The sequence below is a fragment of the Pteronotus mesoamericanus genome, unplaced genomic scaffold, assembly GCF_021234165.1.
Source record: "Pteronotus mesoamericanus isolate MK-2021 breed Mesoamerican mustached bat unplaced genomic scaffold, CSHL_Meso_final contig_74, whole genome shotgun sequence".
Taxonomy (NCBI): domain Eukaryota; kingdom Metazoa; phylum Chordata; class Mammalia; order Chiroptera; family Mormoopidae; genus Pteronotus; species Pteronotus mesoamericanus.
The window spans coordinates 34,233,051-34,248,817 of NW_026555247.1; the positions used below are offsets into that span (position 1 = coordinate 34,233,051).

The 15,767-nt window shown below is 47.9% G+C and overlaps 1 protein-coding gene across 1 annotated transcript in view; it reads right to left on the minus strand.

Moving 5' to 3' along the window:
• Positions 1-14,314, minus strand: part of CCBE1 (collagen and calcium binding EGF domains 1) — a 177,966-nt gene extending 163,652 nt beyond the window's left edge. Inside the window, exons 1-2 of the mRNA XM_054583751.1 lie at positions 14,152-14,314; positions 13,636-13,716 (exon numbers count right to left, since the gene is read on the minus strand). Coding sequence (XP_054439726.1) covers positions 13,636-13,716; positions 14,152-14,282 — 212 coding nt within the window. The 5' untranslated portion in view covers positions 14,283-14,314. The remainder of the gene's footprint in view (positions 1-13,635; positions 13,717-14,151) is intronic.
• Between the last annotated feature and the right edge of the window lie 1,453 nt (positions 14,315-15,767).

Genomic DNA, 15,767 nt, shown 5'->3' on the forward strand with positions numbered 1-15,767 from the left:
CATCAGGGCTGTAGCCTACAGGCCAGATCTCGAAGCTTCCAGACCCGCCCACCATGTGGCATCTGGTGACACTAGATCATTTTCTTTTTCTGATTCATTGAGTTAAAACTTGATATATTTGAAATCTGCATCTGAAGTTGGAAACATGAACCCTCAGCATCAGGGAGGGCCCCCCTTAGCATCTGCTAATTGCCTTATGAAGGGCTCTCCAGTGCAGAGATGAATTCTGACGCATCCATACAATGAAATGCCATGCTGTAAAAGAATACCACACTGTAAAAATGAATTAGCGCTCTCTGTAATGATGAATAAGTGTTCCTCACCCATTGTTATGAGTAAACGGCAACTACAGCATAATCCCATTTTTGTGAGCAATAACTACAAGTATGTCTGTTAGTACAGGTATGGAGAGGTCAGGGGAAGGAGTACTTGGGAGGATCCTGGGAGACTTGAGATTTGGGAGGACCTGCAGTTCTAAGCCATACATATGTTGCTAGATGTAAACCATGCAAAGAGCAAGTATTGCTATCATTATCATCAAACAAAGTCAAGTTTTAAAAAGGGAGGATTTCCTCATGTGCCCCTTTCCCTGCAGGAACTGCAAAGCATAAATCCCCCCTTTATAAACTCTCTAAAAGGGAAAAAAAAAGCACCCTCCCCACCCCCACCAAACATGATGGCAATTTCCTTCAGGAGTCAAGCACCTCAGTTGCACAGTCCTAGGAAGAGTGGGTGAAACCCCTCATCTGTCCGGGATGTAGGGAGTTAAAGATGGCCCCAGCAGAACCCCAGGCTTCACAAAACAAAAGCTGTATCACGTCAAAGGTACACAGACAGCACATACCAATGTCAGGACAACCCAGCAGAGCCAAGCTGTGGCTAAGCGAACGGGTAAATATACGTCCTAAGATGATACGAGTCATGTTTTAAAGAACGGACGTGCAAGTTGTGTCTTAAACAGCCAAGGAAGGACTCACTGAAGAGCCAGGACCTGGTGATGCAGCTGAGCAGAGCTGGAGAGTGAAGGGGGGGGGTCTACACTGGAGCTTCCCACGGGGGCACACACCACCCCCAGCCCCGACTGCCCAGAAATAGCCCCAGACATGCCAAGAACTCCACCCCTCCTGCCCTAGGATGGCAGGGTGGTGGCTGGACTGCCAGAGCCTCCAGGGCCAGGTGTCTCCAGCCTTGATTGCCCACTGTCATTGACCTCCACGGTCCCTTCACAGATGACAATTTTTGTGTATGCCTCAATTTGAAAATGTTCTTCCTAAACACTAGGGCTCTCTGGAAAAGGACTTGATCAAGATAGTGGTGGTGGCAGAGGTGTCGATTAAACTGTTGGGACCTTGCGCTGATGGGTGTGCCTCAGTGGGTTGAGTGTCATCCCACAAACTGAAAGGCTGCTGGTTCAATTCCCGGTCAAAGCACATGCTGGGGTTTGGGTTCAATCCTGCGGCAACCGATCGATGTTCCTCTCCCTTTCTCCCTCCCCCTCTCTAAAAATACACAAAAACCTTTAAAAAAAGTTGTTGGGATTCTTTCATGTCTTCACTTAAGATTTTAACTATCCATTCCTATGATTTCCTCTCTGATAGGGTGTCAAGCTCATTATGCGATCAAACTCCGAGGTCACTTATGAACCATTTCACACCTTGCCAGCCTCCAATTCAAAAAAATCCCTCACTAAGAACCTTAGGGGCACATCTATCCTCAAAATGCAATTACAGTTCCTTTATTTTCTCGATTACAGTAATTTCTATTTCTGTGATTTTAATCAGCCTAATTGCTGTTATTACACTGAGAAGGTGCAGTTCTATGTTTATAACTATCTACTACTTTAGACATATGTTTGGGACCGCCTGGTTTAACGCCATATGGTAAGTATAGGGTTGGGATGATAACTATACAGTCAAACCGCAGAGAGCATTGTCTCTTGTTGCATAAAGTTAATGCAAACCTATAAAAAGCCTTGCATTTGCTAGGGGCTGAAAAGGTCTTTCAGTTAGCACAGGGGAGGACTCAAGAGTTGAAGAGAAACAAAACCAGATGAGAAGAGGCTCTTGGGCCAGCACATAGGTTTTCTATCACACTATGTGGGAAAAAATGTGTTTGTGTTTGATGCTTGCAAGGAAAGAAAAACACAGCTTGACACTGAGAAGCTTTCATTTATAATATGCTGAGCCATGTTTATATCTTGGGAGAAGGTTCATGCAGTGCAGCAACAAAGCAAAAATATTTTTTTTTAAACGCACTTAAGGTCACTAAGTAGCTAGAGACACCAAGCTGAGAGCCAGCAATAGGAAATGAAAAGTGGCGGGATTTGCACCATGGGACTTGGACCTGATCCGCTTCCGGAACTTGGAACTCTCTACCCTGTGGGATCCACCTCCATCGCTCCCCTGATGGGCCCTCCCTCCTCCCTGCCTCCCCCAGAGCAGAAAGGAGATTCCAGCAGAAAAAGACTGGAAATAGCAGACAAGGGATAGGAGACACCAGGCTCCCAATGCCAAGCAGTGCAGGCTTTAGCTGTGTACTTCCCCGTCGAGGAGCATGGACCTGGAGCAGTTGTCAAACACAAAGTAGGACACAGGCTTAGTAGCCACAAAAAGAGAGCCAGGCTGCGCACCCCTTTCTGCTGCCTGGCTTTCACCTTTGCTGCATATGGGAATCGTGCAAGGAGCTCTGAAAATCCCTGGTGCCCAGCACCTACCGCCAGAGTTTCTGGTGTGCCTGGTGTGGTCTGCCTGAACACTGGGCTTTTTTTCTTTTTTAAGCTCGTCAGGTGATTCCACTGTGCAGTCCAGGCTGTGAATCACTGCCTTCACCTTTACAAGTAGGGAGCAGAGAGCAGCCAAGTGAGAGTGAGCGAGCCCTGGAAGGATGTAGCGATGGTCAGCAGGACAATGCATGGGTACCGGCCCGGAACCTTGTGGAAAAGCAGGTTCTCGTTCAGTAGACCTGGAGTAGAGCCCAAGCATCGGCAACGCTAGTGTGACGTCTCCCTGTAAGGCAGGGGTGTCCGACCTTTGGGTGTCTCTGCGCCTCACATTAAATACATTGCAACATGCAATCACATAAAAAATTTTCATAATGTTTTAAGTAAAATTATGATTTTGTGTTGGGCCTCATTCACAGCCATCCTGGGCTGTAGGTTGGACCCCCTTGCCGGAAGGGGTTAGAATGGGTCACACCAGCCACCATCAGGCCCCATCCTGGAGAGCGGGGCTCCACGGAAGTCAGCAGCAGGAACATATGGTTTATGCATTTTTAGATACAATTTAACCCTTTCCCTTCTTCACTGGGATTGCAGAAGGTACTTTCATTTCATTGGCTGGCTCAGGAGCACCATGGTGGACAGCAGTACCATGGGGACTATAGTGTGTATGACAAATGTCCCCTTTATTACATGGCCCCAGTGTGTGCTAGGTTTTTTTTTAGGGAGGTATGTTATGGGCTGAACTGTCCTCCCCAAATTCATATGCGGAAGTCCTAACTCCAGTACTTCAGAATGTGAGTGTATTTAGAGACAGGGTCTTTAAAGGGGTCACTGAGTTACAATGAGATCGTTAGAGTGGGCCCTAATGCAGTAAACCCCAACCACATGGTACCCTCATAAAGGCAGAAATTAGGATGCAGACGAGGACAAAGAGGAGACCATGTCAGGACACAGGAAGACGACAGCCATCTACAAGCCATGGAGAAAGGTCTTACAAGGGATGCATCCTGTGAACACCTTGATCTCAGACTTCGAGCCTCGAGAACTGTGAGAAAATAAGTTTCTGTTGGTTAAGCCCCCCAAGTCTACGGAAGTTCACTTAGACAGCCTGAGCAAACTAATACGGAAGCGCTGGGAGGGGTCTTGTGCCTCATTTGGTAACTCATTGGACTTGCGTCTTCCCCAGTCATTACCAGTGGGCCGGGCCTCTGTTTCCAGTAGCCCTTCGTCCCGCCTCTAAATGCCTCCTTTAAACCTGTGGCTGGCGAGATGACCACGACTGTCAGGCCTTTTGGAAGAGCCCAGTGGTTAAGGAGAATACAGGCTCTGGAGTCAGGCTGTCTGGCTTAGAACCCGCGCTCAGCCACGTCCCTGCTCAGGGACCCTGAGTGAGAACTTGGGCAAAGCGAGAGTGGTTTCTGCTGGGTCAGTCTGCTCACATAGGGCAACAAGGGGACTTGTCAACGACATGATACATGACATTTATCTGTTTTTGGCTACTGAAAGCTTTTTGTGATACCTACTTTCCAGTATTTTCTTTGTGACATCAGCTTTGGTGTTCAGTGCTCCCTCCCTTGGTCCCCATCCTTTTCCCGCTGTGCTCCAGATAGCAACTCTTGCCTGATTAAGTGACCTCCGCCCAACTCCACTAAGTATGGGGTTAGTATATAAAATGTGTCTTTCATTATATCCTCCCAGTTAGGCCAGAACATGCAAGAGTGATCTCCAGAAAACTAACATATGTAAGTTAATATTAAAATCAATTTTCACAGAATTAAAAATATCCTGCAAGCTTTCTCAAAGATCCCATTGATGTTTCATTCTAGGTTCTTCCAATCTTTCAGGGCCTGCCAGAATTAGATTCCAGTGCACTTTTTTGGAATGATCTTTCCTCCAATGAACAATCTTTGTGGTCCTGGTAGGTTCCTAGAAAGGAAACCTCCACCCAGCCACGCAATTTTTCACCACAAAAAATTGTGAGCCATTTCTCTACAGGAAAATTTCAAGCACAGATGCATTATCAAGGGCAATGCTAAGTGAAAGCACAGGCAGGGGTCAGTTGGAGGCAAAACTGTGGCATGTGTCTGCATAGGCATTTAGATGTCCTCAACTCTGAGAATAGCACTGAACATATGCACGCAAGGGGTTAAAACTTGGCTTTGTAAGCCCGTCAATCTTTATAAGCTTAGTCTGCCTTCCCTTTAAGCTCCATTCAGCGGAATCAATAAAAATGGCTGTTAACAAGGTTAGAAGCTCCCACATGACAAACATTTTTTTGGCCCAACTTCATATCCATAGGATGCGCTCTTCCTTATCAAATTTTTAAAACCATATTTTTCCTCTTTGCTGTACTCCCACAATACCTTAATCTTCCTAGTATGTCAAGTGGTACATTCCAATATTTTTCTTTTCCCTTCTCCAAACTACCATTAGCAGACTGTGCCTCTTTCCCCTCAGAATATTTCTTTTAAACAGTTCTCTTCCCTTCTCCTCTTCACTTCTTTCCAGTCTGTGCGTCAGAAGGTTTCGCTGTTTGGGGCTCTCCTGGATCTCTCATGGAAGGAAAGAGTTGCCATGATGTGATGAACACATGATACAATATACAGACGATGTACTGTAGAATTGTATACTTAAAACCTGTATAATTTTATTAACCAATGTCACCCTAATAAATTCAATACAATTTTTTTAAAACACTAAAAAATAAATTGGCATTGTGAAAAGGCAGTCAAGAGTTTCAATTCAAAAGTTTAATTACTGATATACAACAAGATGGGACAAAAGTAGGTTTATAGTTAGTTGTTCATATGGAAAACACAATTATTAATAATACAAGAATAAACTTTCACATACTCACCAACTGTAATCCTATTTTGCCCCACCCTGTATTGTACACAGTGCAACTGTGTAATGGTATAAACCTTTTTAGTCACGTAAGGAAAAATGTAAAGTTGCAACTCTGATTTAGAATACCTTCATTGAGAATGACTTTCTAGATTTTCCTCAAATAAAACATATCTTTTCATTTGATTTTTGAATGTGACGTTTTCCCCTGCAGAAATTCAAAACTAACATGAAGTTTGTGGAGAGGTGGCTTTGAGTCATCAAAGCATGTGCTGATCAATGAGCAAGTTCAAGAAGGACGAAATTCGGAAGGGTGGCGGGGTCAGCCAAGACAATCCAAGGACTGCTCAACGGGCATAGGAGGCTTGTCTTGGGGGTGTAGAAAAGCAGCACTGAGTTAGTACTTAACTACCTGCAATAAAGTCCTGCTTCTTACTATCCTGACAAGTTATGTTCATTTACAGTATCATTTAGGGTGGATGGTTCAAAAAAGTTCCAGCTCAACAATAACTACAGTTGATTTCTGGAGAGTCAAGCCAAGTCACAGTCAAAGATGCTCACTCAGGCCAGGAGAGCCACACACAATAAAATGAGGCAACATGAAGGCAAAGGACTGAAAGATGAGGCTGACTAAATGGCCCCAAAGTCATGTCTTTGAGGCCTCAGAACTGTGGACGAGGTAACGTAGGGATGAAGAAACCCACTCCTGGTCTGTGTGTTCAGATGGCTCTTTAGAAGTTGGCAAAGGGCCAGACAATAAATATCTGAGGCTTTGGGGGCCAAATAAGGTTTCTGTTGCATAGACTTTCCTTTTACAACCCTTTAAAAATGTAAACAGCATTCATAGGTGGGTTGTATAAAAACATTACCAGTTCCCGCTCTCTCGCCAAACTCCCAGGGCCAGATCTGCGTATAGAGGGCCTACCAGTTCAGACTGACACCAGTCCCTGCCTGCCATTCCCACACGGCTGGAGATGTGGGGCTTCACCCCGGCAGGGAGAAACAGAAAGCACCCACAGGAGTGGCCAAGAGGGAAAGGCTGAGAATGTACATGGGGGCAGAGAACGGATGTGGTTCAAGTGTCTGCGATCATAAAGGCCATGGAAAGACGGTCGCGTTCATGTTCTCCCACCCTGAACAGGGAGGCGACATGTACACCCAGCCGAGCTTTCGCCCCCCTGTCATTGACTTGCATGGACCACACCTTGAAGCTGGAAAGAAGAGAAAGCACTATTTTGCTTGATGGGGATGATCTTGTGGACACCATGACATCTCTCCACCCCCTGTTTCAGGATGGATACAGAAGTTGTTTAGAAGGTCCCAATACATTTATGACCAAACATCTCTAAGGGATTGTTAGGAGAATTAGGGAATGCTGGAGGGGCATGCACTCTGTTTAAAGTTACTGTTGTAAAATACAAGGTCAACTGGCCAAGGTATTTGTCATTAAGTGGGCCAATTCTGATGCTACTGTCCACCTGTCAGGGCATATGTCCAGAGAATTCTCCACTTCTCAGTAATGCATCCACATCCCAATAACACTTAGAAGACACTTGTAGCGCACAATGGTTTGTTGCTAGCATCTCTGCGGAAAAAAGTCTTCGGTTCCCACCATCCCTTGGGTTCTCGTGTCTGTTTGGACCTGTGGGGTTTCCTTGGCTGGAAGGACATAGCTGGGCCCCAGGACGTTTCACGCTCCAACCCCCCCAAGTGTGACATTAATCAGGTGTGTCCCCAGAACAACTTTCTTTAAAATGTACCAAAGGTCACTTTTGGTTCAAAATTCCTTTACAGAAAGATAAATTGAATTAAAGTCCATAAATTCCATAATAACAAAGGTTTGCTTTGTTTTTATCTGCTCTACTCACAGATGTATTCAAGTGCATAGAAACTGTGCTTGGCTTACATAGTGAGCTCCCAAGTATTTGTTGAGAAAGTAAATGAAAATTGTTGGTAAAACTTTAAAATTGGTAAACGGCTTTGTGGAAAAGGACGAACTTGGCAAAAGAGCACCTGCCGATGTTATAGCTGTTTATTATTTCACCCTCCCCAACAAAAGCGATAAACTGAACCAAGAATGGAGACCTTTGTTCTCCCAATATTCTGCAATGCCCCCTCCCCCCACAGCAGGCAAGCCCTCTGACACACAAAAGTGAGGGTCCTGCTGAGCAGCTGGCTGGTGGTTTCGGAAGCTGAGCGCACTGACACGGAAACTACTGATTGAAATGCAAGCTTTCTCCTGAGAAGATAGTGTCTTCTAGAACAAAGAAAGAGCGCATTTGCTTTTTCTGGGTGCACCCACCCCAGCTTCCCTTAGAAAAGATGAAATGAAGCTAACGTAGGAAGTCAGGCATCAGCTGCTTTGGGGACAATGAGAGGAGCAACGGACCTGGTCTCAAAGGACACACCAGGGAAAGTACAGACTTTTGTGGCGAGTTCAATGGTTGGCTATTTCCTAACACTTTGTGTTGTATCTCTGAGTGTGAGTGGAAAGTGATACAGAGGCTCACCTTGGCCAATGTGCTCTGCCTTCCCTCCTGACACCTGTTCAGCTTAAAAAGTAAGAGGGTGTGGGAGGAAGCAGGATCCCCTTTAAAGCTCTCATCCTCCCTGTCAAAGCCAGCGTCTGCAGGCCCGTTGTCATGCAAGGAGTGCCCATGTCCTCTTCAGGTGTTATTTAAATAGCGAGCTCACGGAGTTAGCCAGAGCTGCCGGAATCAGCGCTGTGCCCCATCGGCAGTTCAAGTTCAGCGGGTCCCACTGGGAACCAGTGCAAACCATGGCCGCGTCTCACGGAGGTGCAGGCCGCCCGACTTCTAAAGCAGCCTTCCTATCCCTCAGCTAGAAAAGGAGGTGTACTTGAATAGCAACAGTTCTGGTAAGGCCTAAGAGACTGAAGTCAAATCTCATTATTTGCCTGTAATGTTCACATATTCATTTCCTTGGTCCTTGGACAACGTGCGTGCGGGACTGTCCAGGCATGGGACTAACTTGTGGGGATACAGTCGTGGATGAAGGGGCAGAAGATTCAGGCTCTCAGCGGGCTGACTACCCAATGGGAGACAGGGCAAGCACAGAGAAAGGGAGGCTGCCTCCAACGTGCCTGGGATGTAGGCAGTTCTGCAAAGTCGCCTCCTCCCACCCCCCACTATCCTCTTCACACTCTTCCTTACCATGCCCTCCCTAACATTAGTCTATAGTCAGTTAAGATACAAATGCTTTCTGAAAGGGGCACCACGTGCCCTAAAGCAGACCAACAGTTACTCAGAGCTACCCTTGGTGCTGGTCCTAAGCTATGTGGAGCACAAGATAGGGAGGCAGCGGAAGGAAGAGAGACCAGAACGGGGCTGAGGACCTAAGGATATGATTTCTAGCCCTCTCTGCCAGGAAGACTCCCTTCATGACCCTAGGCAAGGAGTCAACCTCTAAGATCCTCTGAAATGGGTAATGATGACTCTACCTGATCTTATGGTCACACGTGTAGGACACCTTGAGCAGTCAGGTAGAAGGCAGGAAGCAAAGGTGTGTTCTTTGTAGTTTTCCCAATTGGGGTTACCCTTTATTTGGAAAGGCATCAAGAAACTACTTGTGGGTGACTGGTACATAAACACCCTCAGTGTTTCTGGCTGTGGCCTGAACGTGCACTTTCAAAATGTCTACTGTAAAGTCCCAAACTCACAAATGAAAGTCACCAAGTGACCACGGAGCACATACCAGGCATACTCGCCATGACAGACATAGGGAGACACAGTAGTGATCAGCACATGTAATGGTCGTTGAGCACTTCCTACGCATATTAACTCATTTACCCTCAAAGCAACCTTAGAGATCTAGTACTAATGTGATCTTCACTTTACAAAGGAGGAAATGAAAGCACAGAGATTAAGAAACTGGTGTAGGTCACAACACATGTAGTAGAGCTGGAATTCAACCTCTGGCGGAGTTTCTCTTACTGTGCGCATTTGGCATTATTAAAGCCCTCCGTAGGAACTCCGCGACCTGCCAGTAGGGCATTCTCCAGTCTTTCCCACAGCGTAGGCTAGAGTCCGCTGCTCTCAAGCTGGTGACACTATTCTAAGTCACCTTGTTTTCCAAGTTTCCAGTAAACACATTTGCAGAAATGTCACATTAACTTCCAAGTTTTAAGAGGATTTGGCAACACTGTTGTACGATCTTGAAGAAAAAGAGGTTTTGCATCTCTGTGTCATTACTTCCCCTGGAAACATGGCCCTGAGCAAGAGCAGCACCTGGTGAGACAGCACTGCCTGGGCAAACACAGCTGTGGGGCAGCTGGGAGCTTCCACCTGCAGGTCCATGAACCGCAACGCTGACCATCGTAGCTAATGCGACTTAGACAAACCCTGAACACGTTCTATGTTAAAGAGCCGTGTTAAAAAACAATGTTGTCTTCTCTTACCCACAAAATCGTTCCTAGCTGCTTGAATCTTGTCTCCATCATTGATAGTATAGTATACACTATATGACTTTGAATGCAATCACATACCATTGTGTGTTGGTTACAGTTTCCAAGACTTTGGTTTAAAAATCAAGACTGTAAACCAAGACCAGGGACTGTGGCTCATTTTCTAGGACTGTTTGAAGCTCATAGTAGATGTTCAATAAATCCTTCACAGGTCAAAAAAGTTAACTAGGATGTTTATTAGACATAGACTCACTTAGTAAAAACTGGATTTTATTGACATTTCCTCCACACAACATATGTAATTCCTTTTTCCTATTTTTAAACAGCTTTTATCATCTCATTTTTATTGATATGAGACCCAATAAAGGAAAGTAAACACAAAGCTTTCATTCAAACTGTATGGTCTGGGGGATGGGGAAAGGAAAATCAGCTTGTAGGAAAAGCTTTAATAGCCACAAAAGGAGTAATATCATGATAAGTTTACATGCTTGGTTTGGCTATAATAAATTCAGATAAATCACACATCGCTGTTGAAATCTTAACTGCAGACGATAATGTCCTATGTCAGCTTATAACGCTAAGAAAACGTGGGCTCCTGTCTGGCTGTCATGGCCACTCATTTAATGTGTTTATTAAAGTTGGGGTATTGGCACCATGCACATTGGATAGAGAGGTCTCTTGAAACAGACTGATTAAGAGAAAATCCTACAGAGGAGGAAAGCCATACATGTATGAGCCAATTTTGTATATAACATGATACTATAAAGTCAGTTGTTTAAGACAGATCTCAAGGGCAAGAGTAGTTCAGAAAAACCACTATGATTATGGTGGCGTTTGGAAGTTGTCTCTTAAACTGTCTTTTGAATGTATAATCATCTGAATCGATAGCCTTCTTCCTTACTTAGATCCCAGGATCTGGAAAGTTGAGCCCCATCTGTGGACACCTCTGGGATGAGCAAAGGGCCCAGACTTTGAAGTCGGACAAACCTGGCCTTGAATTAATCTTGGCTCTCATATGTATTAACATTGGGACCCTGGGCAAGTTTACTTAATCTGGGTTGGGGTTCCCTTCTCTGTAAAACCAAAAATGCAAATGCTGCAGTATGGCTTTGAGGGTTAGAGACAACATAGGTACAGTACATAGAACAGAGCTGAATACATAGTACTGGCAGCTTAATCAGGGGTCACCTAAGAGTTGGAGAGTCCGTTTCCCAGTAGGCCCGTTCTCAGCCTGGTTTAAGGTGAGTGTGGAGGAAGGGCTAACTGCTCGTCCGTCTGCAGAGGCCTCTGCCTCCGAGGGCCCACCTAAATGGGTTTGCACCATGACCCGGGCTGAGGGCCCCAGTTCCTAGAGCAGAAGCTCCCCCCAGCTTTAATGCACGTCTCATTACCTGCAAAAGGTCCGGGACTCCAATCAGGTTCCAGATGATGCCCATGTGGCTGGTTTCCAGACCACAGTCTAACTAGCAATACATCTACAGTCTAACTTCCAGGACAACCAGAGTTCACAAACCAAGGCACACCCAGTACTTTTCCCTGCTTAGGGGTCACAAACAAGATGGGGGGCAACTGCCAACCAACTTTGTCTTTAAGTGGTTACTAACTTTTGGTGGGGTGTACTCACTGAACCACACGAGAGAGGCTTCTAGAGTATTAGAAATGTTCCACGTTGACCCAGAGTGGAGGCTGCATGGATGCATACATACCTAACCATGGAGTTTAGACCTGGGTACTTACTGTCACTTATAACTCAATTTTGGGGGGAAAAAACCTAAATGGAAAATGAAGGAATGAGAATGCAAAGAAAAAAATTACTAAGTTATGGAAGTAGCATAAAAACAATGGAATACGCACAGAGCTCTCGATTCCCATAAAGGAAGTAACTTAAACCCAAATAACTTTCAATATTCACAGGGACCATTTTCTCCAACCAGAAATATCCTCTGCCATTCCTCTTAATGAAAATCCATCAAGACACTGCTCGTGTCTTTTGTCTTTGAGAGTCTAAGTATGGAAGAAACCCTGTTTGAAAAATCTAGGGGGGAAAACACCACAGTAACAGCGTAACAAAGGAAGTCAGCTTAGCGTACACAGCAGGCACCCCTGGTTCCTGGACATTGGACATGCATTCCGTAACTGCTGCTGATTTACGTGCAGTCCGGCCTTCAGGGACAGAACGAATGAGCAAACCATTTCAGGGACACTGTCCACACTAAGCTAGAGGCTTTGTAGGGTGGAGATGGGGAAACAACGCGTCCAAAGAAACACTGTGGTCATGAGGATGACACACGGGGCCGGGCCCAGGCAAGCAGCTCTGATGCCAGCACCATCAGGTCACCACACTAGCTGGGTGACCTTGCTCACCCAGGTAACCTCTTCCAGTCTGTCCCTGCCAACTCAACGCACCTCCCTCCTCCTTCTCTCACCCGCGCATATTGTTTGGTGCCCACCATCACATCCCAGAAAAGGCAGCTCTTCCCAAGGAGTGACCTGTTAGTTCACCTAAAAGATCGTCATCATTCCATCGCCAAGGACAGACTGCAAAGCAGGGTAAAGCTGCAAGTGATGGTGTCTCTGTACTGCTAAACTGAGTAGCCCCGAAACCACTTACACCTGAGCTTTTTGAGCACATGCCATCATGTTTCTTGCAGCTGAAAACACTGGTTGATTTATCCACTATAACATCATAAATAGCAAAACTTCCTTTTCAAGTCCACTCCTGGGGGTTGCAGCATTACCTAGTACTATCCCTTGCTTATCTTGGCACCACAAACACTGAGTGGTTCCCAAAGACAGAGGCAGATTCCGGCGTGAGTGTGGGATCCCAGGACCTTCCCACAGCCCCTTTAAAAAGCAGGGAACTAATAAACGCTTAGGGGTGCATGCCTCCTCCATCCAGTGAGAGCACGGAACAGAAGCCAAGACTTCAATGGTGAAAAACACATCAACCCTCACCTCCCAACAGCTGCGAGCAGCAAACAGTGCCTCCCTACTTTTCTGAGAGTAAAACCACCTGGGGAGCATTTTCCAACTACAGGTTCCCTAGCTCTCTCCAAGCTTAGCTTCAGCAAGTACCTCCGTGAAGTGTGGGCCATGTTTTCGGAAAGGCTCTCCCTCTCTTTGTGGCTCAACAATCTTGACTTTTTATTTTCACTCAACACACCCATATCAACGGCCCGCAGCCCTCCCCCCATCCCTTTGCCCACAGAGGCTGGAACAGCTTTACACCCTGTCCCTGTAGAAGGTCACGGGATAGCCGAGGGCCAAAGATTTACTTGGCGTTGTGTTTTCAAAACAAAACGCAAAAGCAGCCGTTCGTCTTTGCCTTACTGTTTAGACCCACAGTTCAACCCACTTTCCTTATAAACTTTCAATCTCTTCCCCTTCATTCCCTCCACGCAAGTATTCTAAAGGACAGTAAACAGCCTCGAGATCCTAGAACACAGATTCTAGGTGCAGAGTCTAGGGTGCCCGTGGCTGCCCTGGCCCAGAAATCACACAGGAAGGTTTGCACTACGGGTCCCAGCGCGTCCCAGCACGTCCCAGCGCGTCCCAGCACCCTCAGCGCACCTCCAAACCCCTCCTTTGCAGCGCCGCCCTCCCACCACCCAAGGCGCACAGTGGTGACTCGGCAGAGCCCGAAGCTCACCTGAAACACGTGGTGAGTTCGCCCGAAGCCTTCAGACACGGGTATTTGGTCGTGGTGATTTTGTTTTCTGAGCAGACTTCTCTACGAAAAAGAGAGGCGAAGTCGTCGGTTTTCCGCGTGGGAGCGCAGGTCGGTGCGCGCTGGAGGAGCCGTGTCCCGGCGCGCGGAGCGGGCACTGAGCCCCGAGCGCGGACCCCCAGCGAACTCCGGGGTCAGGGGCGGGCCAGGCGACGGTCCGGCCGAGCGAACCCAGCCCAGGGGGAACAGGAGCTGAAGAAGCGGATCACAGGAGAGCAGCAGGAACCCGCGCGGGGCAGGGGCATCACGCATGGGGGAAGCCCAGGCTGAGGGCGCGGAGGCTGTCACCGAGGGAAAGAATTTAGTGTCGCCCGGGACAGTTGAGCGCCCGGCCGATTACTGACGGAGCGAGGGTGCGCGGATCGCTGCGGAGGTGGGGGGACATCGCCTGCATCCCGAGAGCCGGGCGTGCACCAAGCAGGGGCTGCCAGAGCTTACCTGTCACTGTTCTCGGGCTCCTCGCGGTAGCTCCACGTGTGTCCCAGAGCCAGGAGCAGCAGCAGCGGACCCAGGCTCTTGGCCAGCTGCTCCCTCGCCGCTCCTCCCCGGCTCGGAGGCGGCGGCACCATCAGGGACGCTCCCGGCTTGCTCCCGGCTTCTTCCCGGCACCGGAGCCCTCTCCCTGCCCTGCGCTCGGTTCCTCCGCGGCCGCCGCAGCCGTCCCTCTCCCCGGCAGGGGGTGCTAGAGGGCAGGGGCGCTTGCGCCACCTGTGCGAGGCAGAGGGACTCGGGGTGCTCTGAGGCTGGGGGACCAGGCTAGGGGTTGGGGTGCAGAGTGCAAACTCGATAGACGGGCAGGTGAACGCGGCTCACGACGTGCCCGGCTGGCGCGAGGGTCGCGGGGTCCAGGTCGTCTCGCCCAGGGCGCGCGCGCCGAGTTGACAGACTTGCTCTACTCAGCTTTGGGCTGCGCCCTCCCTCTCGCCTCTTCCTGGGCTGCGAGAGAAGAGCAGGGTGCGTAAAGCAGGCGGCTGCTCGCATTTTACATCAGGGTCGCCCGACCGAGAGGAGGAGGAGCCGCTTCTCCCCCGGGGAAAAGGGCGGGGGGGTGCAGAGAGGTTAATACGCTTCCTTCCTGTCGTCAGTTGATTTCTAATGACCAGAGTCAGGACGTTTGCTTTCCCTCCTCGCGCGCCTGCCCCGTGTTTTCCCGCCGCCCAGTTTTCTCTGAACGGTGGAACGAGGTGTGGAGAGACTAAGCGGCCCTCCCGAACTGCCTTTCAAACCTGACATAGCACGATCACTAGTCTGTCATCATTAAAACCCCTTAGAAGGGTCCTCCGGTCGCTCCATTCGTTAACAGGGCCGCTAGCTTCTTCCTAACTGAGATAAAAATAAGTAACGACCTCCCAGGGCTTCTTTCTGGGAATTTTAAATCCTCTTGCCCTGAGCTCCTTTAATGTTGTTTGAATGCCACGCACACACGTGAGAGCTGCAAACTCCTGGAAGATCCGATGAGAGGGTGAAGTCCCCCGCCCCTGCCCGCGTTAACCAGGCGGTGTTTTGGGGGTAGCCTGAAAACCAGGCGGGGGTTTTGGGGGAGTCAATGAGCTCCTGCGGTGGGGACTCAAGCTGTCATTCGCACAGGTCTGCATCTTAACACTTTATTGCACATGAGGAGTTCCTGTGCCTGGTAAAGAGAAGCTCATGACCTAAACGTGCCCCGCAGAGGCAAGCGAGCGGTCGTGGCCCAGAGACAGCTGGAAGGGCAGGAGCCTGCAATGCCTAGTCTCCAACAAACGCTCGGCTTTGCACCTTCCAGGACGGCGAGAAGAAAGGTAGCCCGTTCACAAGTTACCAGAGGGCTAACTGGTTAGGACCGCAGGTGTCTTTTTGATTCAAAATATTCTCATCAACTGAGAATTACCAGGCATATCACATACACCTTGACACTCTTAATAGCAATGACCTCCTCGTTCCTTTGTAGAATGCTTCTATATTTTACAAAGGGTTTTTTTTTACATTTGTTTATTTAATTTTTTTATATTATAATTATTTTTAGATACCCAAAATAGTCCTTGAAGCTAGGAGTTCAGTGAGGTGTTTTTGATTTT